The 24721-nt window shown below is 43.9% G+C and overlaps 1 protein-coding gene across 3 annotated transcripts in view; it reads right to left on the bottom strand.

Annotated features, from left to right (window-relative positions):
* The window catches only part of LOC129830406 (IQ motif and SEC7 domain-containing protein 1-like), a 176379-nt gene that overhangs the window by 73942 nt on the left and 77716 nt on the right, over window positions 1-24721 (bottom strand). Inside the window, exon 1 of one of the 3 annotated variants that reach the window (XM_055892962.1) lies at window positions 12610-12929. The exons of the other annotated variants lie outside the window; for them this stretch is intronic. Coding sequence (XP_055748937.1) covers window positions 12610-12749 — 140 coding nt within the window. The 5' untranslated portion in view covers window positions 12750-12929. Of the gene's footprint in view, window positions 1-12609; window positions 12930-24721 lie in introns of those variants that run through there. 3 annotated transcript variants of the gene reach the window in all.

The raw sequence follows: 24721 nt of genomic DNA on the forward strand, positions 1-24721 counted from the left end.
TCCGGCTCTCACAGACCTGTTCATTTTTCTTTAAGAAGCCCTCCTGTTCTCCACTCATTACCTGTATTAACTGCACCTGTTTGAACTCATTACCTGTATAAAAGACACCTGTCCACACACTCAATCAAACAGACTCCAACCTCTCCACAATGGCCAAGACCAGAGAGCTGTGTAAGGACATCAGGGATAAAATTGTAGACCTGCACAAGGCTGGGATGGGCTACAGGACAATAGGCAAGCAGCTTGGTGAGAAGGCAAGCAGCTTGGTGAGAAGGCAACAACTGTTGGCGCAATTATTAGAAAATGGAAGAAGTTCAAGATGACGGTCAATCACCCTCGGTGTGGGGCTCCATGCAAGATCTCACCTCGTGGGGCATCAATGATCATGAGGAAGGTGAGGGATCAGCCCAGAACTACACGGCAGGACCTGGTTAATGACCTGAAAAGAGCTGGGAGCACAGTCTCAAAGAAAACCATTAGTAACACACTACGCCGTCATGGATTAAAATCCTGCAGCGCACGCAAGGTCCCCCTGCTCAAGCCAGCGCATGTCCAGGCCCATCTGAAGTTTGCCAATGACCATCTGGATGATCCAGAGGAGGAATGGGAGAAGGTCATGTGGTCTGATGAGACAAAAATAGAGCTTGTTGGTCTAAACTCCACTCGCCGTGTTTGGAGAAAGAAGAAGGATGAGTACAACCCCAAGAACACCATCTCAACCGTGAAGCATGGCGGTGGAAACATCATTCTTAGGGGATGCTTTTCTGCAAAGGGGACAGGACGACTGCACCGTATTGAGGGGAGGATGGATGGGGCCATGTATCGCGAGATCTTGGCCAATAACCTCCTTCCCTCAGTAAGAGCATTGAAGATGGGTCGTGGCTGGGACTTCCAGCATGACAACGGCCCGAAACACACAGCCAGGGCAACTAAGGAGTGGCTCCGTAAGAAGCATCTCAAGGTCCTGGAGTGGCCTAGCCAGTCTCCAGACCTGAACCCAATAGAAAATCTTTGGAGGGAGCTGAAAGTCCGTATTGCCCAGCGACAGCCCCGAAAACCTGAAGGATCTGGAGAAGGTCTGTATGGAGGAGTGGGCCAAAATCCCTGCTGCAGTGTGTGCAAACCTGGTCAAGAACTACAGGAAACGTATGATCTCTGTAATTGCAAACAAAGGTTTCTGTACCAAATATTAAGTTCTGCTTTTCTGATGTCTCAAATACTTATGTCATGCAATAAAATGCAAATTAATTACTTAAAAATCATACAATGTGAATTTCTGGATTTTTGTTTTAGATTCCGTTGAAGATTCCTCACATTTGAAGTGTACCTATGATACAAATTACAGACCTCTACATGCTTTGTAAGTAGGAAAACCTGCAAAATCGGCAGTGTATCAAATACTTGTTCTCCCCACTGTATATGTGTTCGATGAGCAGGTGTCCACATACTTTTGGTCATATAAATGTGTACAGTACCATTCAAAAGTTTGGACACACCTAGTCATTCAAGGCTCTTTCTTTAGTTGTTCTTTAGTGCAGGACTGAGCTTGGGAAACCCTGTTCCTGCTAATAATTGATTTCAGCATTAGTCACTAAGAATACACTATATACATGTATGTGGACACCGCTTCAAAATTAGTGGATTCGGCTATTTCAGCCACACCCGTTGCTGACAGGTGCATAAAATCGAACACACCGCCATGCAATCTCCATAGGAAAACATTGGCAGAAGAATGGCCCGTACTGAAGAGCTCAGTGACATTCAACATGGCACAGTCATAGGATGCCACCTTTCCAACAAGTCAGTTCGACAAATTTCTGCCCTGCTAGAGCTGCCCCGGTCAACTGCAAGTGATGTTATTGTGAAGTGGAAAGGTCGAGGAGCAACTTTGGCTCAGCCACACAAGCTCAGAGAACGGGACTGCTGAGTGCTGATCGTCTGTCCTCAGTTGCAACACTCACTACCGAGTTCCAAACTGCCTCTGGAAACAATGTCAGCACAAGAACTGTTAGGAGTTTCATGAAATGGGTTTCCATGGCCGTGCAGCCGCACACAAGCCTAAGATCACCGTGCGCAATGCCAAGCGTCAGCTGGAGTGGTGTAAAGCTCGCCGCCATTAGACTCTGGCGCAGTGGAAACGCGTTCTCTGGAGTGATGAATCACGCTTCACAATCTGACAGTCCGACGGACGAATCTGGGTTTGGCGGATGCCAGGAGAACGCTACCGGTCTGAATGCATAGCGCCAACCGTACAGTTGGTGGAGGAATAACGGTGTGTCCCCCATTTCATTTTAGCAGTACACAGCTGATTCAATTAATGGGGGCAGGACCGAGATTGGGAAACCCTGAGCTAGAAGACAAATACGGCTTCTTTATCGCTAGAGATATATCCTCATGGTGCTGTATTAATAAGAATCTGCTGGTCCAGCAAACTGAAAGTCGGGTAAAGGGCACACTGTGGAGTTGAGCAATCAATCAGAATGAATGAGCTGATCTGCTTGACATGCTCCCACTGTCTCTATTATCCAGTGCACTGCGGTCTGCTAATACAGACCGATATGGGGCATTATAGTAGTGTGACACCCACTCACTTTAACATTCCTAGTCAATCACTGATAATCCGCCAGGAGAATCTCATGGCGTCCAGCCGTCCACGAAGAGGGAGATGTGAACGTGAAGTCAACAAACACAAAGAGAAATGGCCCCTGCCCAGCGCCCTGTGCGATGAGAGGAAGCCTACAGATCAGCACTTTTACATGGGGCAGGGGGATCCAGGAGAGGGGGAGGGGTGGATGAGGAGATGAGAAGCCGTGGTCGATCTATAGGATGTCGGAAAGGAAATATGGTGGCATAAGGTGTAGAGAGACAGTGAAAGAATAAATCAGGGAGAAAGAACAATGGGAATATGGTGGGTGAAGGAGGGATGGCATGCAGATAGAGGAGGGAATTACATCCTGTTCCTAGGCCGTCATTGGAAATAAGAATTTGTTCTTAACCGACTTGCCTAGTTAAATAAAGGTTAAAAAAAATATATAAAAAAATTTAAAAAATGAGGGGATGAATTCATGGATGGATGTTAGAAGTTCGAGGACTAACTGTGATTATACTTAGTCTCTCATATGATTAAGGATGGTGTTTTTATCAGCCTGATCATTGTGTAACTAAGAACAAGGAGTCATATCAGTGTGCTCCGACACAGCAAAAGACAATCTGGATGGTTATCCCTTAGAATTGCACTCCCCCTAGTGGCAGCTACAGTAGCTCCTGTCTTCTGGCAAATGTCTACGGCAGTAAAAGGGGATACCTAGTCAGCTGTACAACTGAATGCGTTCACCTGAAATGTGTCTTCTGCATTTAACCCAACCCCTCTGAATCAGAAGGCAGCACACACACACACACACACACACACACACACACACACACACACGACATTTCCTCCCCAAATTGATTCAATTCAGAAACATATCACACATATCACACACAAAATATAATAGCAAACTTAATTTATTCATATCTCATTCCAATACCAGTAGCCATCGAACTGGCTTACGAGGGGGAAAACAACATGCAATTCTCTCTGATTAATATACAGCATTAGCGAATTCATAAAGCCGTTTCATCTGGAGCACTTGAAGGTAATTCTTTATGATAACCCCAAGCATGTAGCCAGTTGTATTTCTAAATCAGAAGAAATACAGTGACTTCAGAAAGTATTCACACCCCCCTTGACTTCTTCCACATTTTGTTGTGTTACGGCCTGCATTTAAAATGTGTTCAATTGAGATTGTGTGTCACTGGTCTACACACAATACCCCATAATGTTAAAGTCAAATTAGGTTTGATTTTTTTATTTTCTTCTTTTTTTACAAATTAATAAAAGCTGAAATGTCTTGAGTCAATAAGTATTTATGGCGAGCCTAAGTAAAAATGTGCTTAACAAGTCACAATAAGTTGCATATAATGCAATAAGAGTGTTTAACATGGTTTTTGAATGACTACCTCATCTCTGTACCCCACATATACAATTATCTGTAAGGTCCTTCAGTCGAGCAGTGAATTTCAAACACAGATTCAACCACAAAGACCAGGGAGGTTTTTCAATGCCTCACAAAGGGTATCTATTGGTAGATGGGTAAAAAAAAGCAGACACTGAATATCCTTTTGAATACGGTGAAGTTATTAATTACACTTTGGATGGTGTATCAATACACCCAGTCACCACACAGATACAGGTGTCCTTCGTAACTCAGTTGCCTAACTCAGTTGCCGGAGAGGAAGGAAACCGTTCAGGGATTTTTACCAAGGCCAAAATATTTACAGATATTAATGGCTGAGATAGGAGAAAACTGAAGATGGATCAACAAAATTGTAGTTACTACACAATACTAACCTAAATGACAGAGTGAACAAAAGGAAGACTGTACGGAATAAAAATATTCCGAAACATGCATCCTGTTTGCAATAATGCACTAAAGTAAAACTGCCTGAATACAATGCGTTATATTTGGGGTAAATCCAACACAACAATGAGAACCACTCTTCCTATTTTCAAGCATGGTTCAGTCTGCATCATGTTATGGGTATTCCTGTTATCAGCAAGGACTGGGGGATTTTTGATACTAAATATAAACAGTTTAGAGCCAAGTAGAGGCAAAATTATATAGGAAAACCTGGTTCAGTCTGCTTTCCAACATACACTGGGATACAAATTCACCTTTCAGCAAGACAATAACCTAAATCACAAGGCCAAATATACACTGGAGTTGCTTACCAAGACGACATTGAATGTTCCTGAGTGGCCTAGTTACAATTTTTACTTAAATCTGCTTGAAAATCTATGACAAGACTTGAAAATGGCTATTTAGCAACGTTCAACAACCAACTTGACAGAGCTAGAATCATTTTTAAAACAATCCAGGTGTGGAAGGCTCTTAGAGACTTACCCAGAAAGACTTGCAGCTGGAATTTCTGCCAAAGGTGATTCTAACATGTATTGACTCAGGGGGTACGAAAGCGTATGTAAAGGAGACATGTCTTTATTTACATTTCAATACATTTGCAAAAATTTCTAAAAACACGTTTTCACTTTGTCATTACGTGTGTAAATAGGTGAGAAAATAAATATGTGTAATACATTTTCAATTCAGGCCGTAACACAAAATGTGCAACAAGTCAAGGGGTATGAATACTTTGAAGACACTGTAGCTGTTTTGTATGCAAGACCATTAGGGGAAAGGGGAATTGGAGCTCTAGCATCGAGAGGATTGTCTGACATGCATGTTAGCTGCAGTATAAAAGGGCAGATGAGCTCATACAGTAGCAGAGCAGCGGGGAGATTCTCTAACGTAGATTACAGTAAAACCTCTCTTATCACAGAGATAACACTACAGCCGTCAAGTCTTAAAGCACCGTGCAGAAGAGAGGTGGAGGAGCAAGAGAGAGAGTCAATGAAGGGGAGGATGGAGAATGGAGAGACAAAGAAAGAGGGGAGGAGGGAGAGAAAGAGAGGGGAGACGGGGAGAGAAAAAGAGGGGAGAAGAGGACGAAAGAGAGACGGAGGGAGATAAATAGTAGAGGAGAAACGAGAGATCAAAAGAAAGCAAAAAGAGACGAGGAGGAAGGAGAGAGGAAAGACTAGCATAAAACTGGAGGAGTGTTTAAAAGTAGAGAGCAGAAAGCGAAGGGAGCAGAAGAAAGAGGAGAGATCCAGGGCTGCAGGGTGGAAGGTGGTACCCATGTCCTCTCCGTCTTTAATCCTACTATCGTGAAGGCCATTCACTTACTGAGCCAGTGTAACAGAACTGATGGAGAACAATGTATTCCCTGTCAAAGAGAGCATACTTAGACAGCCGCGACAGAGCTCAAAAAAGTGTTGCATGTGTAACACAACATACACGTTACAATGAATTGTTGCGTTTCACCATTATGTCAATTATGAGCGGGGCGAGAAAGCCTTTTTCGTGATTTTGTGAGTTTATATTTTCTTGACATCGGCATGGTTTAGAAGTAAGACTATGCACGGTGACTTGAGTGCATCGCGCGTACAGTGTAGCATATAATGTTGTGACAACATTGCACACAACCGTGACGCTCTAAATTCATGCTAGAATTATCTAGTGCCAAGTAAATCCCGCGGAAATACCAGTCATGAAACCAGAGGATGATTAATATTACACATGCATGCTGTTAGACCTATATCGGTTGAAGACAACCACATGCAATAAGAGTTTCAGTCACAGTACGGTGAAAATAAATGTACTAATGTATGCAATGTTTTGTAATTACATAACAGTAGCATGTAAATATACTTCCCCATAAATGTGTATATATTTGGCCTAGGGAACAAAATGTTCTGCAGGCACTTGCGGCTCTGTGAAACCCTCCTCCCCACTGTGCCTCTGTGTCTCAGTGCCTGACGCTGCTGTCGGCAATGTTAGGGGCCTATTATGGGATGTCACAATCCACGGACTCATAAACACTAGAGTATACCCCTGAGAGAACTACAGCTCCCTGAGATATACCCCCGAGAGAACTACAGCTCCCAAGCAGCGGAGAGAACGTTACCCTGAGCGTGTTCCAAACATTTGTACAGTATCGGACGGCATATCCTGTCATAATGCCCATTACTAATACTACACGTCTCTATGACGGCAGGGGACAGTGGCCCAGGGCAGGGTGAGAGAGTGACAGTGTTATTGTGACTGTATCTGCACATTAGCCCGTGGCTGGCGTAGTGAGCGACTTGCAGGGCCGTGGCGACGTGCCCCGTGTGCAGACTAGATCGGGTGAAACAGAATGCTCTGTGTAGTGTCTGGCCAAGCAGTGAGAGCGGCATGCTTTACAAAGTCACGGTCTTACGTAATGGCCGGCTTGAGCACGGGGGGGGGTCAAATACATTTCATCTTTCCTTCCGATCACTCAACGGTCAATTCCACTTCAATTCAGTCAATAATTCCAAGAATTGAACAACAGGCCATTTCATTGAAAATATACGTTTCCTCCTTCCATGAAATGGAATTTCTATTCATCACTTCCTCTGAAATGGTAGAATGTAAATCGGATACGAGCCAAGCGTTGGCTGTGGCAGTACGTTATGCAGTCGCTCTCTGACTAAGCAGGCCCGTGCCTGACTCTGCAGTTGCAGCGCTGTGCAGTGTGTCGCCACGCACTCCGGGCTAAAAGCAGAGGAATGTGCTGCCAGTGCCTGGCGGCGATGGGCGACACACGCTTTTTTTTTTTCATCTGCCAGCCTCCCGAGCGTAGGCGCTGGCGTCGTCGGGACAGCGGCTTCACAATGCCGCCTGGCAGTTAATAACGGGGTATGGGGCATCCCTGCATCGGTGCCTCGGCCGTCCAGCTACACTACAGCTGCAGCACGTGCCTCCAGAGACTCTTTGACATGATCTCATATGAACCGTGAAATCCCAGAATGTACATCCACTCCATGTAATTGTTTGACTCTACTCTTTCCTTCAAAATGTGTAGATCTCTGCCAGCATAGGAAAGCAATAATAGCTCTTAGTTGATATGCTATGCAGAAAGGTCAAAAGGTCACAATAGACAATTAGACATTATGCCTAACAAGCATTGTAGCTGGCCCATATAGGGAGATGACAAAGCATGCTTCAAGATATTTCATGATCTGGAATTGAAATGGTGTGGTCTGTGTAACAGGAAATACCATGAACTAAATGACTATAGTGTAGCCTGCTGTATCTGCACACAGTCAGTTGAAGTCTACCAGTGCAGAGGTAAGTGGTGAGACCAGGGTGTCTTGTACATGCACTCTGATAGAGCAGCAGGCACTGGGGGGACTGAACAGTGTTGGGGCTGGGCAACAATACTAATGCAAAATATATACACACCTAGGACACAAGGAAAGACAGAGTCAACAAACTCTTCAAATAAACATCTATTTTTTAAATTGCTGATTTACAGATCTTTTTGGAGAGACATGGCTGTACTATTTTTAACACATTTCTCCCAGAGCACGTAGTCAAACTTATATAAGTATATCATAGCCTAAATATCCCTACAACCCCTTAGCCGTGCACTTCACATCTACTCCACCACCCTGTCTGATCTGCACATCGCATCTACTCCACCACCCTGTCTGATCTGCTGGCCTGAGACAACAGGGGTTTCCTCCATGAGGAACAGGGGTTCTACGCTGGAATTCTAGAAGGAAACTGGCCTGACAGTTAAATTGGGGAGGCGTCCCAAGCCAAACACAGTCAGATTATAGTATACAGATTTGTGTCAAACTGACAAGCATATCTATGCGCCTAAAAAAAAAAAACAGCAACAACTGCAGTTCATGTTACACAATGAGCGTGTGTGTGTGTGTGTACGGCAACGTGTCTGTGTGTGTTTTGACCACATCCCTCCTTTAAAGCCCCAGTCCAGAGACGCTACATCCATTTGTGTACTGTTAAATTCATGACATGTAGCAATTGATTCTTGACGTACATGACTTAGAAATTCCTCATTAGCTCAACTATTAGTTCCTCCTAATTCCTCATTAGCTCAACTATTAACTATTAGTTCAACTATTGTACCGCATCAGAACCTAAAATAAGCCATTTTTTCCCCCTCAAATGTTTGTAAACAATGGCAAGGTAAACAAAACACTGTATAGCTTCAAAACATGATTAAAACTATCATTTGGATCTGATGGATGGTCAGTCCTTGTATCCATCGCTCTGTCTATAAACTTGAAAATGGTTATACAGTGAGCTTCAAAAGTATTGGGACAGACACAAATGTTTTTTGGGGATCTGTACTCCAGCACTTTCGAATTGAAATGATACAATGACGACGAGGTTAAGGTGCGGACTGTCCGCTTTGGGACAAATTAACTTAAAATGTGTATTAAAGTAGTAAAGAGTGACGTATTTGCTCCAATAGACGCAGCGCACATTGATAAGATCAAACTTTTGACTTGACAAATAAATGTGTTGGATGCATTTGCTGTTTGTTTTGGTTGAGTTTGATTATTTTGTGCCAAATTGAAATGAATGGTAAATGTATGAATAGAATATGTTTCTAAACATCTATATTAATGTGATTATGGATTGTCCTGAATGATGAATAATAAAATCACACAAATATCATACCCTCAAGACATCCTAACCTCTCACCATTACAATAACAGGGGAGTTTTTTTTGTAACTTTCTCACTCGTCATTATTCACAATTCATATCTGTTATCATCTTAGCATCCACATTAACAGAAGTGTTTAGACATATACAGTATCAGTGAAATGTTTGGCCACGCCCACTCATTCAAGGGTTTTTCGTTATTTAGTTAGCTCTGCTGCAGAGGATAAGGTCATTAGAGTTACCAGCCTCAGAAATGTTAGCTCAAATAAATGCTTCAGAGTTCACGTAACAGACACATTTAAACATAAACTGTTCAGAGGAGACTGCGTGAATCAGGCCTTTGTGGTCGAATTGCTGCAAATAAACCACTACTAAAGGAAACCAATGAGAAAAGGCTTGCTTGGGCCAAGAAACAAAGCAATGGACATTAAACTGGTGGAAATCTGTCCTTTGGTCTGATGAGTCCAAATTTTAGATTTTTGGTTCCAACCACGTGTCTTTGTGAGATGCAGAGTAGGTGAATGGATGATTTCCGCATGTGTGGTTCCCAACGTGAAGCATGGAGGTGTAATGGTGCTTTACTGGTGACGCTGTCTGTGATTTATTTGGAATTCAAGGCACACTTAACCAGCATGGCTACCACAGTATTCTGCAGCAATATGTCATCCCATCAGGTTTGCGCTGAGTGGGACTATCATTTGTTTTTCTACCGGACTCTTGGTTGCTGCTACACACCTCCAGGCTGTGTAAGGGCTATTTGACCAAGGGGAGAGTGATGAGTGCTGCATCAGATGACCTGGCCTCCACAATCACCCGACCTCAACCCAATTGAGATGGTTTGGGATGAGTTGGACTGCAGAGTGAAGGAAAAGCAGCCAACAAGTGCTCAGCATATCTGGGAACTCCTTCAAGACTGTTGGAAAAGCATTCCAGGTGAAGCTGGTTGAGAGAATGCCAAGCGTGTGTAAAGCTGTCATCAAGGCAAAGGGTGACTACTTTGAAGTATCTCAAATATAAAATGTAAATTTGATTTGTTTAACACTTTTTTGGTTACTACATGATTCCATATGTGTTATTTTATAGTGTTGATATCTTCACTATTATTCTACGACATAGAAAATAGTAAAAATAAAAACCCTGGAATGAGTAGGTGTGTCCAAACATTTGACTGGTACTGTAAGTGAATTTGTCCCATATACTTTCGTTCCCCTAAAATGGGGAGACTATGTACAAAAAGTGCATTAATTTCTAAACGGGTCACCCGATATGGTTGAAACTACCCTCAAATTAAAGCTGACAGTTTGCGCTTTAAGCTCATAGTCACTGTGTCATTTCAAATCGCTGCAGCACAGAACCAAAACAACCAAAAATGTTTCTCAAGCCCCATTCCTCAGCTGTTTACCAACACAAGTGGCGGGGAGTGCTTTGTCATTGTTTATTCACCCACAGTGACGTATTATGTGGTGATGACGAACACCTCTTTTTTTTCAGTCATACGAGCCCTGCGCGGAGTCATGTTGGAACACAGATTTTGGCACAGGCGCCTGCACCGAAATAGAAACTCTGACACATCCCGCAGCCGAACCAGAGACAACCAACAAAACAAGAGACGTGGGAGTGTCGAGTTTGGGGTCGCAAAATTCTGCTAACTTTCCCAAAATCTGTACGTTTTCCACAAATCCTGTTACAAGTGTGGGGATAGGTTGTATATAGTTTCCTCCAGACGTGAAGCTTGGTTTCATCAGACCAGAGAATCTTGTTTCTCATGGTCTGAGTCCTTTAGGTGCCTTTTGGCAGACTCCAAGAGGGCTGTCATATGCCTTTTACTGAGGAGTGGCTTCCGCCTGGCCACTCTACCATAAAGGCCTGATTGGTGGAGTGCTGCAGAGACGGTTGTCCTTCTGAAAGGCTCTGGAGCTCTGCCAGAGTGACCAACAAGTTTTTGGTCACCTCCCTGACCAAGGCCCTTCTACCCCGATTGCCCAGTTTAACCGGGCGGACAGCACTAGGAAGAGTCTCGGTTCCAAACTTCTTCCATTTAAGAATGATGGAGGCCACTGTGTTCTTGGCGACCTTCAATGCTGCAGAAATGTTTTGGTACCCTTCCCCAGATCTATCCCTCGAGACAATCCTGTCTTGGAGCTCATCCTTGGAATTCCTTCGACCTGCTTGGTTTTTGCTCTGACATGCACTGTCAACGGTGAGACCTTATATAGACAAGTGTGTGCCTTTCCAAATCATGTCCAATCAATTGACTTTACCACAGGTAGGTGGACTCCAATCAAGTTGTAGAAACATCAAGGATGATCAATGGAAACAGGATGCACCTGAGCTCAATTTCAAATCTCACAGCAAAGGGTTTGAATACTTGTGTAAATAATGTATTTATGTTTTTTTATTTATTATACATTTGCAAAAATTGTTAAATAACCTGTTTTTCGCTTTGCCATTATGGGGTATTGTGTGTAGATTAAATTAAAACATTTCCTCATCAATCAATTTTAGAATAAGGCTGTAACGTAACAAAATGTGGAAAAAGACAAAGGGTCTGAATACATTCCGAATGCAGTGTATATGATATGATTCGTGTGTCCTTTCACAGCCAAAGACCTTTACAGAGATGACAAAGGGACGCTGAACTGGAGAGACAAGCAGGAAACATCCCAAACAGTGAAGAAGCGAGCATCGACATCCCAAAAATTACATTCACCACACAAGCAGTATCATCTGCATCCTTAACACACACGCACACGCACACGCACACACACACACACACACACACACACACACACACACACACACACACACACACACACACACACACACACACACACACACACACACACACACACACACACACACACACACACACACACACACACGTCAGAGCTAGGAGGCAATCACGCGCTAAACAAGAAGCTGTCACAGCGTCACAAAAATGAGTCATATTCTCCTAGTCAGCCACAGTATCGTCACAGCCACTCAAAACAACTAAATGACAGTGATTTCAATAACAATGGAACAAATCTCCCAGTACATAACAGAAATCAATGAACATCCCTCATCATATCTTTGTCAAAATCACCAAAAAGGGAAACAAATGCAATCAAAATGTATTCTTTATATAAATATTAACAGCCATGTCTGCCACAAACCCGTCAACCACACACAGAAATACAACCCACAACATGACCACCATTCCCCATAGGGACGTGGTTGTTTACAAAGAGAGAGCTCTGTAGGCAGAGCCAGAAACTCATCCCCTCTCCAGACAGGCTGAGAGGACAGAGCAAGGTCTGGTCTGCCAGCGCCAGCTAGGTGACTCAGCACACACACACACACACTGGAGACACTGCAATAACAAAGTGCCACACCGCATCCTCGTCAATGAAGGATGGGAGGACCACTGCCTGCACCGCTGCATTCGCCCAGCCACAGCCTCCCTCCCTCACCAGCCACAGCTCCATTCATACAGCATGACGATTCGAAGGGACTGCTACTACTCACATGTCGTATAGCCGGTAGGACATGGCAGAGCTGGGTCTGCCCGGGTGAGTCCCACCCCTGGGCGGCGTGCTGGACTCGCTGCGGGGACGCCTGGGGTCGGTGCTGCTCGCCACGGCACGCCATACGCTCGGCTTGTCCATCCTCCAGGCTCGTCAATGGGACTCAACTCAACGGGAGCAGCAGCGTGTGCATTCAGACTCACACACTCACATACACTCTTACTCTCTCAGTCACAAACAGCCAGCCAGCCAGAGCGAGCTCTGATGTAACGAGGCAGGTCCAAAAGTTCGGGGAGGATGGAGTGGTAGAGCAGGGTACTGGGAGAATGCCCGTTTAACACTGAACGCGTGCCAAGGGCAGAGGAGACAGGGCTAGCCGTCTAAAGCATGGGGATAATCTGCAGGAGGGAGAATGTCGTTTTTTTGTCTCTAATACATACAGAATCTCATCCCCATCCGTTTACCACCTCTCCTCTGCTCACGGTAGTACAGTCCGCAGCTGGGCCATCCGATTGGCTCTCTGATCTCCATGGAAACAGGAGGATGTGCTGGAGGTAGGGCTCATTGTCTTTCTCTCTCCCTGGAATCAATGTGTTTCTTTAAGCCATTCAAAAAGTGAACAAAAAGAGGCTAACATCTATATTATCTAAAGTGTATGCTGTAGATTCACTCATGTAATAACGGCACTCTTACGCATAGCACATACATTTTACAAATAAGCCACCTCAATGAAGCAAGCGGCACACGCACAGACCAAATTCTTGTCAAATTCTGCTCTAGGGGCGAAAAAGGGTCTACTTACCACAAAGCCCTGCAAACACTAGGGCAGTGATTCCCAACCTTTTTTGGTTACTGTACCACCAACTGAACTTTGTTCTGCCCGGAGTAGCCCTGAAGTACCCCCTCATGTGCATTTTACCAGTAAGCCCATGGTCTCATGGCTCTTCTCAAGTACAGCGCCCCCTGTGGATAGGCCAAGTACCCTAGGGGTTCTAGTACCCCTCTCCTCCTCTGTCTTTGCCTGTGCACTGACTACTAACATCGTGCCTTGCGCTTGCAGCTTCGCTCTCAGTGGGGAATGAAAGGGATCTCACCACCCCTCTCAAAGCTCTGTATCTGCTGTGAAAAATGGCACTAGGGAGCTGGGGACTATAAGGAGGGCTGGGGAGAAGAGAACAGGGAGGGCTTTGGATGAGGGCTGGGAAGCAGGGGAGGCATTGTTGACACCCATGCCCTGGTAACACAGGTGTCTATGGAGACAGCTCTCCTCAGGACCATACGCATCGACCCAGAGGGCCGTGGGAGTTCACAGGATCCACTGAGCACCATAGGAAATATTTTACCACCATAGACCTCCCTTCATTTCACTGTTCCAGATAATAATGAGGCTGCTAGTCTGGAGTCTCCGGGGAAGATGAATTTCATTCTGAAAAGGCACTGAGGTGAAAAGGCAATGCGAGAGGCTGTCGCTATTCATAAATGCGGGTTGAGTGTGTGTTCAAATCCAGAGACCCAGAGGCCTCCATCTGAAGTCATCAATCACACATAACACATTAATATCACCTGTCTGGTGTGCACAGAGATAGACAGGTGGGGAACTCTACCCCTCTGTAACCCCCTCTCCCTCTTCTGTTGCTCTGTTCATGTCAAAAGACCAGCTAGCGACGCTCTCCAACGCCATTTTTCACTGCAGACACAGAGCTTTGAGAGGGGTGGTGAGATCCCTTTCATTCCCCACTGAGAGCGAAGCTGCGAGCCCAAGGCACGATGTTAGTAGTCAGTGCACAGGCAAAGACAGAGGAGGAGAGGCGTGCTGAGCGAGCAGATTAACAAATACTGTACTCGTCAGATCGACAAATATCTTCACACTCCTCACAACGCCGGCAATACGGTTCTCTATACAGGTACACACACACCACAAATATATCCACTTTATTCTCTTGACACTGCCTTATGGCTTTTCAACCGTTGACCTAATCTTCTGGACTTAAAGCTGTCTATTTTGATTTAACGGTGTGTCAGTTTGTGTTGTCTCAAACATCAAAACACAATGTCGTCCTCTCCTGCCAACCTCCGCACCCCCACTCGTTGCCATACGGCTTCTCTGTGCCCAGCTGGCCTGGTGGATGAGACCGGGCATCGACTCTGGCAGTAGTATGCTGCATTGAGAGTCTGCATGAACGCGCGCACACACACACCAGCAGTGGGGGCTTTAACCATCACAGGAAGGGCATACTGATGAGTCCCAGCCTAATTGCCTCAGCCCTGTTCTCTGTGAGAGAGGCAGCAAACTGCAGAGCCTTCTCAGTCAATGAAATCCAAAAGTGTCAGGAAATGGCTGAGATAGTGAATAGATAAGGAGCAAAACGCCAATAGGCTGGCCCGTGGGCTGGGGAGATATCTCCATCTGGCTTCTCATTTCCACTGCTGAGAACAGACATTAACGGACAACAACGAGAGGATTTAATAGAGAGATGCAGAAAGATAAGCTCCTCCTGGTGTCAGCATCTGGATGTCAATGCCAGCACCTTGATCTCATTCCTCTGTAACAAAAGCCGAAATGCTTGTGTACGCTATCCCCGACGCGGGAAAAAATAATAATAATTGAATAACGAAGTAAGCTTTATGCAACATATTTTTGAGTGCAAACCCATTACACCTTTGTCTAAATAACACACCAGTCAATGACAAACTGTCTTAGTCTATAAAAGACACGAAGTTGAACAGATCAAAATCAAACTGATAATCAAACCTTAATAAAGAGAGCGAACAGCCCAACTAGTGGATTAACAACTAACAAAAGCAGACCGCAAATCAAACCCATGTTTTTTTTTACATGAAGCATTACACTAGTCACACATAGCATAACCGCTATACAACTACCTTCTGAAAGGCTTCATTCTGATTGGCTGAGGGACGTCCTATAGGGCTCCCGGGTGGCGCAGAGGTCTAAGGCACTGCATCTCGGCGCAAGAGGCCCTGGTTCGAATCCAGGCTGCATCACATCCGGCTGTGATTGGGAGTCCCAAAGGGCGGCGCCGTCCTTGTAAATAAGCCATCATCGTAGGCCGTCCTTGTAAATAAGCCATCATCGTAGGCCGTCCTTGTAAATAAGCCATCATCGTAGGCCGTCCTTGTAAATAAGCCATCATCGTAGGCCGTCCTTGTAAATAAGCCATCATCGTAGGCCGTCCTTGTAAATAAGCCATCATCGTAGGCCGTCCTTGTAAATAAGCCATCATCGTAGGCCGTCCTTGTAAATAAGCCATCATCGTAGGCCGTCCTTGTAAATAAGCCATCATCGTAGGCCGTCCTTGTAAATAAGCCATCATCGTAGGCCGTCCTTGTAAATAAGCCATCATCGTAGGCCGTCCTTGTAAATAAGCCATCATCGTAGGCCGTCCTTGTAAATAAGCCATCATCGTAGGCCGTCCTTGTAAATAAGCCATCATCGTAGGCCGTCCTTGTAAATAAGCCATCATCGTAGGCCGTCCTTGTAAATAAGCCATCATCGTAGGCCGTCCTTGTAAATAAGCCATCATCGTAGGCCGTCCTTGTAAATAAGCCATCATCGTAGGCCGTCCTTGTAAATAAGCCATCATCGTAGGCCGTCCTTGTAAATAAGCCATCATCGTAGGCCGTCCTTGTAAATAAGCCATCATCGTAGGCCGTCCTTGTAAATAAGCCATCATCGTAGGCCGTCCTTGTAAATAAGCCATCATCGTAGGCCGTCCTTGTAAATAGGCCGTCCTTGTAAATAAGCCATCATCGTAGGCCGTCCTTGTAAATAAGCCATCATCGTAGGCCGTCCTTGTAAATAAGCCATCATCGTAGGCCGTCCTTGTAAATAAGCCATCATCGTAGGCCGTCCTTGTAAATAAGCCATCATCGTAGGCCGTCCTTGTAAATAAGCCATCATCGTAGTCCGTCCTTGTAAATAAGCCATCATCGTAGGCCGTCCTTGTAAATAAGCCATCATCGTAGGCCGTCCTTGTAAATAAGCAATCATCGTAGGCCGTCCTTGTAAATAAGCCATCATCGTAGGCCGTCCTTGTAAATAAGCCATCGTCGTAGGCCGTCCTTGTAAATAAGCCATCATCGTAGGCCGTCCTTGTAAATAGGCCGTCCTTGTAAATAAGCCATCATCGTAGGCCGTCCTTGTAAATAAGCCATCATCGTAGGCCGTCCTTGTAAATAAGCCATCATCGTAGGCCGTCCTTGTAAATAAGCCATCATCGTAGGCCGTCCTTGTAAATAAGCCATCATCGTAGGCCGTCCTTGTAAATAGGCCGTCCTTGTAAATAAGCCATCATCGTAGGCCGTCCTTGTAAATAAGCCATCATCGTAGGCCGTCCTTGTAAATAGGCCGTCCTTGTAAATAAGCCATCATCGTAGGCCGTCCTTGTAAATAAGCCATCATCGTAGGCCGTCCTTGTAAATAAGCCATCATCGTAGGCCGTCCTTGTAAATAAGCCATCATCGTAGGCCGTCCTTGTAAATAAGCCATCATCGTAGGCCGTCCTTGTAAATAAGCCATCATCGTAGGCCGTCCTTGTAAATAAGCCATCATCGTAGGCCGTCCTTGTAAATAAGCCATCATCGTAGGCCGTCCTTGTAAATAAGCCATCATCGTAGGCCGTCCTTGTAAATAAGCCATCATCGTAGGCCGTCCTTGTAAATAAGCCATCATCGTAGGCCGTCCTTGTAAATAAGCCATCATCGTAGGCCGTCCTTGTAAATAAGCCATCATCGTAGGCCGTCCTTGTAAATAAGCCATCATCGTAGGCCGTCCTTGTAAATAAGCCATCATCGTAGGCCGTCCTTGTAAATAAGCCATCATCGTAGGCCGTCCTTGTAAATAGGCCGTCCTTGTAAATAAGCCATCATCGTAGGCCGTCCTTGTAAATAAGCCATCATCGTAGGCCGTCCTTGTAAATAAGCCATCATCGTAGGCCGTCCTTGTAAATAAGCCATCATCGTAGGCAGTCATTGTAAATAAGCCATCATTGAAAATGAGCCATCATTGTAGGTCGTCATTGTAAATAAGCCATCATTGTAGGCCGTCATTGTAAATAAGAATTTGTTCTTAACTAACTTGCCTAGTTAAATAGAAAAATAAAATAGGTGTACATTAATCACAAAGCTGAACAGTTATAGTGTCTGCATTGGTAGCCTCGAGTGAGCCGAAGTCCAATTATAGAAAATAACACCGCAGCCAACACAGCTGGCACATGCTGTTCATAAGGGCTTATAAAACAATAATGACGCTTCACAGCCAAGATAGTCTCCTTCAACTGGGACACACGCACAACATCTGTACTTGGTGGACCGGGAGGTGCAGAGTTAGCTGGTTGATTATGGTGTACTGCTTTTCAATATTAAATGTGATGCTTAAGCTAAGCTCGACTTCCTCCAATGCTCCAACATTACTATAGTGTCGAACTAGCACAGCAGATGCCTTCTATGGATTTATCTTGTTGTGTAGCTCTGGAAGATAAGTCGTGGAATTCAGTGTTTCGCTGTACTGGGCTGAGAATTATTGTCCCATGGTGCCTTGCTGATTGTCTTGTTGTTGCTGCTGTGTGTGATGATAGCTGATTGCTGTGCTGATGTCTGTGTGTGTTTGTCAGTGGGACGCTGCTTCATTTAGATCCCCACTCTACTGAGCTGCACGGCAGGGGAGCCTGGCTGGGCTGTCTCCCACAACATAAGAGAGGGAGAGGCAGGAGAGAGGACCTGAGAGAGAGTTACTTACATCACAATCACACACCGCACCCCTTTCTCAGTGTTCTGACGGGCACTGAAGGATGAGCTGAAGAGAACAGCTGTTTGAGATGGAATCTACGAAAAATAACCATGTACGATGAGACGAGGAAATGTATATATGGATTCACAAATTCAGTCATCATCCATACTAAAAAAAAGGCAACCCTGTCCTATTCGAATCGAAATGAAAAGCCTTTATTTGAATTGGCTCAACACTGACCCACTGCAGCCAATAGAATACAAAAATGTGTTGAAATAAGCCAGGATCTTGAGAGCATTGCCTGCGGTCCCGACAGAGATCATCGCGGCGGTTGGCATTTTTCATTCTTCGGTTGAGAGCAGACAGGTCAGACAAACGACTTTTGTTGTCCCGCAGATTATTTGATTTACATTTCAGATTTAAATTTCCTCTCAACGGTCATCTTTCTGCTCATATTGTAAAATATATATATATATATATATATATATATATATATATATATATATATATATATATATATATATATACATATATATACACACACAGCTGAAGTCGGAAGTTTACATACACTTAGGTTGGAGACATTAAAACTCATTTCTCAACCGCTCCACAAATTTCTTGTTAACAAACTATAGTTTTGGCAAGTCAGTTAGGACATCTACTTTGTGCATGACACAAGTAATTTTTCCAACAATTGTTTACAGACAGATTATTTCACTTATACTTCACTGCATCACAATTCCAGTGGTTCAGAAGTTGGGTCAGAAGTGGGTCAGAAGTTTACATACAGTAAGTTGACTGTGCCTTTAAACAGCTTGGAAAATTCCAGAAAATAATGTCATGGCTTTAGAAGCTTCTGATAGGCTAATTGACATAATTTGAGTCACTTGGAGGTGTACTGTGGATGTATTTCAAGGCCTACCTTCAAACTCAGTGCCTCCTTGCTTGACATCATTGGAAGTCTGGTTCATCCTTGGGAGCAATTTCCAAACGACTGAAGGTACCATGTTCATCTGTACAAACAACAAGTATAAACACCATGGGACGACGCAGCCGAAAGCTCAGGAGGGTGATGCGTTCTGTCTGCTAGAGATGAACGCACTGTGGTGCGAAAAGTGCAAATCAATCCCAGAACAACAGCAAAGGACCTTGTGAAGATGCTGGAGGAAACAGGTATAAAAGTATCTATATCCACAATAAAACGAGTCCTATATCGACATAACCTGAAAGGCCGCTCAGCAAGGAAGGAGCCACTGCTCCAGAACCGCCATAAAAAAAGCCAGACTACGGTTTACAACTGCACATGGGGACAAAGATCGCACTTTTTGGAGAAATGTCCTCTAGTCTGATGAAACAAAAATAGAACTGTTTGGCCATGAAGACCATCGTTATGTGTTGCGGAAAAAGGGGAATGCTTGCAAGCTGAAGAACACCATCCCAAATGTGATGTGCGAGGGTGGCAGCATCATGTTGTGGGGGTGCTTTGCTACAGGAGGGACTGGTGCACTTCCCAAAATAGATGGCATCATGAAGACGGAAAATTATGTGGATATATTGAAGCAACATCAAGACATCAGTCAGGAAGTTAAAGCTTGGTCACAAATGGGTCTTCCAAATGGACAATGACCCCAAGCATACTTCCAAAGTTGTGGCAAAATGGCTTAAGGACAACAAAGTCAAGGTATTGGAGTGGCCATCACAAAGCCCTGACCTCAATCCTATAGAAAATGTGCGGGCAGAACTGAAAAAGCGTGTGCGCGCAAGGAGGCCTACAAACCTGACTCAGTTACGCGAGCTCTGTCAGGAGGAATGGGCCAAAATTCTCCCAACTTATTGTGGGAAGCTTGTGGAAGGCTCCCGAAACGTTTGACCCAAGTTAAACAATTTAAAGGCAATGCTACCAAATACTAATTGAGTGTATATAAACGTCTGACTCACTGGGAATGTGATGAAAGAAATAAAAGCTGAAATAAATCATTCTCTCTGCTATTATTCTGACTTTTCACATTCTTAAAATAAAATGGTGCTCCTAACAGACCTAAGACCGTGAATTGTTACTGGGATTAAATGTCAGGAATTGTGAAAAACTGAGTTTAAATGTATTTGGCTAAGGTGTATGTAAACTTCCGACTTCAACTGTACATATAAATAACACACACACACAGTTGAAGTCGGACATACACCCTATGTATGTCCACACACACACACATAACATGCACACACATGCATACTGATGCCACACACACAATCAAACACACACTTTCACACTCACCACATCCGCTGCTGCTAGTCACTTTACCCCTACCTACAGTACATAGCTATTATCTTGTACCCCTGCACATAGACTCAGTACACATTCTCCCTGTATTTAGCCAAGTTCTTTTCTACTACCTACAGAGAACAAGTATTTGATACACTGCCGATTTTGCAGGTTTTCCTACTTAAAAATTACAGACCTCTACATGCTTTGTATCATAAGTACACTTAAACTGTGAGAGACGGAATCTAAAACAAAAATCCAGAAAATCACATTATGATGCCATAGCACAGGCTACCACGGTGACCGAGTGTTGCGCCTTGAAATTATTTTAGAAATATTGATTACCCTGTTATGTGTGTCTGCCTGCAAATCGTCCTCCTAAAAGGAAGACGATATCCTATTTGCAAAACGTAGCTCAAGAGAAAGTGCAAGTGTCCACTCATCATTCTTGCTGCTTCAAGTTCAGCAGCCATACATGCAAGATCAGGAGCAGGTGTGGTCTCAATTAAATAGAGTAGGCTTTAGCCTATGCATGGGCAGAGAATCAGCCTTTTGGGAGCTCTAAGTGAGATTTGGTTTGGGGGGGGGGGGGGGGGGGGGGCACCTCTCGCAGAACATTTTAGTAACCCCCTCGACAGCGGAATTTATTTTTTTTCGATTTAAAGTTAATTTCCTACATTTCTACATATTTTGCCATGACTTACTCCATGTTTATATGATATCTGAGTGAGAATGACTAACATTCATGCGTGCCCGGTCAGTATTTGGCCATGATTAATACAAGTTTAGATAGTCTAGCCACCTAACTACCAATCAAAAAATGTACATGGCTAATTGTCAGCTAATTGAGTGACTGACATAAGAGAAACTGCTGATGTACAACCACATTTTGAAATTGCACCTGGTGTATTATACTATTCTTACTCTCAATAGTAAGTTGAGACCCCGACTGAGCTCCAAAAAACTAAATGCCATTTCTTTTTTATTTGTCTTTTTTTGGTCGGGTTCCCTAGCTGCCTGGGATCCTCAGCAACCTCTTATGTCACTTATGCCTGGAGCCAGCCCTGAAAGGGGCAGTTATTGTTCCAAGGAAATGTACTTCCTAAATATGATTAAGCTATAGTTGATTACATCGCATAGATCACCCTTATCTCCTATTGAAAAAATCCTCCCACTCTTAAAAAGGTAGGCTATAAAATGTAGCTCTAGAGAAAGTGTAAGTCTCTCCACCTCTGCTCTCTTCAAACTACATCTTGTCTATTGGCTGATATAGCCCAGTAATACCGACAGCCTAATATAAAATGGGCCACGTGAGAATCTCTGGTAATTAAACCTATTTTAATTACCAGAGCATTTTCATATTGCCTATAGGGCGCAAAATTGCTGGGACCATGACACTGTGTGACGACTGCGGTTGGGTTTGGGACCAGTTCCTGCTAGCGGGTGGGAGTCGGTTAGAAAGACAGCGGGTGTGGGCAGGTGCTGTATGAAAAGCTGCGGGCGCAGACGGGAGCGGGATGAATAAATCAGTCCCGCGCAGACCTCTACCGTGATCCGAGGCGCCATGTGCACAACTGATTGCATCCCTTAGTCCAGTGGAATTTTGATTCCTTGCACAATCAAACCTGCACATACTGTATCAACCACAAGATGGCAGTCCTTTAACATTGTTGGATGGTTCTGGATCAAATACAGCATTGCCAGATATTACTCACAGATGGCATGGTGGAATGCTCGATACCGATCCTGAGGTCGTGAAAAGCATTTTCACCCCAGAGGAAATTACACTGGTACCCATGAGAGAAAGAGCGAGACAGAGAGCGAGATCCATGTTAGAGTGGGTTGACAAGAGGCAGCGGGTCTGAGCGGAATGCTTATGAATTGATCGACATTTACAGAATGGTAACCTGGAGGAAAATGGGGGAGGGTCATGCTTTTTCAATTTCAGTCAAGGGGAGGGGAAGGTCATGTAATTTGTCATTAATTACATTTGAATGTTTCTCAAGAGTTTTAGAATTAGTTTCTTATTAGGCTAGAAAGTCGATGTGTGCCCCCATCTCTGATTCCCCACTAGACGAGTAATATCAAGTGTGCCTACAGGCTATTTACTGTGGTCTCAATCAAATGATCCATAGCCTGCCTATAGACATATAGGCCACGATGTGCATTCTAAGAGAAGCACAGAACAATGTTATATTTTTAAGATAGCTTCTCGGATGGTGTAAATAAAACTAAACTGCACTAAACATTGCAATGGATATTCCTTGAGCCCTGCCCTACTCTGCTCTTGCTGACCCCCCCCCCCAAAAAAAAATGGTATGCTGCCTAACCAATGTCTATGCTGTGTAGGCCTACGGTGGCAATTCAGGAGTCGTCGAAAGCTTCTTCCGAAATGTTCACCATCTTCCCCCCGGACTAGCCTATAGCCAATGTTCTGTTCCGTTTGAGAAGGAGAGCGTGAAGTTGAGGAGGACCAGAGGTCAACTTTGATAACTTGCTACTACTATAATTGATTTTATTAAAAACGATGTTTCTTGCCCATGATGTATTTATCAGAGTTATTGACCTCACAGTAAAACCAGATTAGAGTAAATTACGTTGTGGTGCTGAAACTTGAAGCAGCAGCTACAGCATAATCAATGGGAAATGGACAGTTCATGGTGCTGAAAGTAGACAAATTATAGTAGGCATAATTCATTTCAAACGTCTTCAATTTCAATTACACTTTAATCACAACAATGGGACTTTGTGTTGGAGCCTATTCCTTCCTATTTAAGAAATAAGAGGTAGGCCTACCTCTTTGGCAGACGAAATTCGGCTATAGGCTGCTATATCCATCGATTTACCGGTCAATTTCTCCAACCACCATCCTCCACCCACTCTTTAAATAACAGCCCTTCACTGAAACGGAGGTAGGCTACGTTAAAACCAAGACTAGAATTGAGGGGCTATGCCATTGTCCTAACTTTTATTAAATAAAATGGCAAAAAAACAGGCTTACTGTACCTGCACCTTGTTAGCTTAAGATTTTGAATAAAATAAAACGCATCCGATTATATAAAGTGATCTTTAACAGCACTTTGGTCCATGATGCTTTATGCTAGAAACGAGCTGTAAAATAGCCAGGAAAGACATGACTCCGATGCATATGGGGATATCATTGTTTTGTTTCGTAGCTACAACCTTCTAAAGCAAAGAGGACAACAAAGTAATGTAATTATGTCACTATCGATTGATTAAACTATTAATTATATGTACAATAGAAGATGTTTAAACCCAGACAGCTTTTAGGGAAACACGTGTGAACTCTCGGTGGGTTAAACCACGGAAGATGAGCAGCCAGTGGTTAAAGGTGACATATTTCTGCATAGGTAGGCCGACTCTGTCTGGGGTGAAAAGATAGCCCTCACTTTCGAAAGTGACGTGCTCAGATTCCTAATTACTTCTCAGTTTTAATTATTTGCCAATAGGGACCGTTTCGTTGCGAAATATGTCAAGGTGAACACAGGCCTATCTCTCTGTACATTCTAAGCCTGTCATTTCTGTGTTTTGTTTTGTATTCAAAAAATACTCTGCTAATATGTAAAATCATGTAGAATTGCATGACAAGTTTATAAAAGGCTATTTTTTCCCCTCTGATCTACAAATACGATGATAGACTCACGCAATGCTTTTACTATAAAGTAGATCTTTCCACCCTTACTCGTGTCCAAGGTTGTCTGTGAACCCACAACCTCAAAATGATGTAACGCTTATGGCAGGGATTATCCACTAGATTCAGCCGCGGGCCTTATTTTCCTTGAGCGAATGGTCGGGGCCCCGGAACACAACAACAAATCATTTGAAGACTGCAAATTGACCGCAAGAAGCCCAAACAGATATGTTTGACTAAAATATAATAATTTCAAACTTTGCTTACATATGTACAAGTCACATGTCTCTCTATTATGCGTGGGAATACTTGGGAAGAGATTTAACAAATGAAAAATCACTTGGAGCTGACTTCCTGGTGTTTTTACAGTCTACAGTGCCTTCGGAAAGTATTCAGACCCCTTGACTTTTCCACGTTTTGTTACATTACAGCTTTATTCTAAAATGGATTATATA

The sequence above is a fragment of the Salvelinus fontinalis genome, chromosome 31, assembly GCF_029448725.1.
Source record: "Salvelinus fontinalis isolate EN_2023a chromosome 31, ASM2944872v1, whole genome shotgun sequence".
Lineage (NCBI taxonomy): Eukaryota > Metazoa > Chordata > Actinopteri > Salmoniformes > Salmonidae > Salvelinus > Salvelinus fontinalis.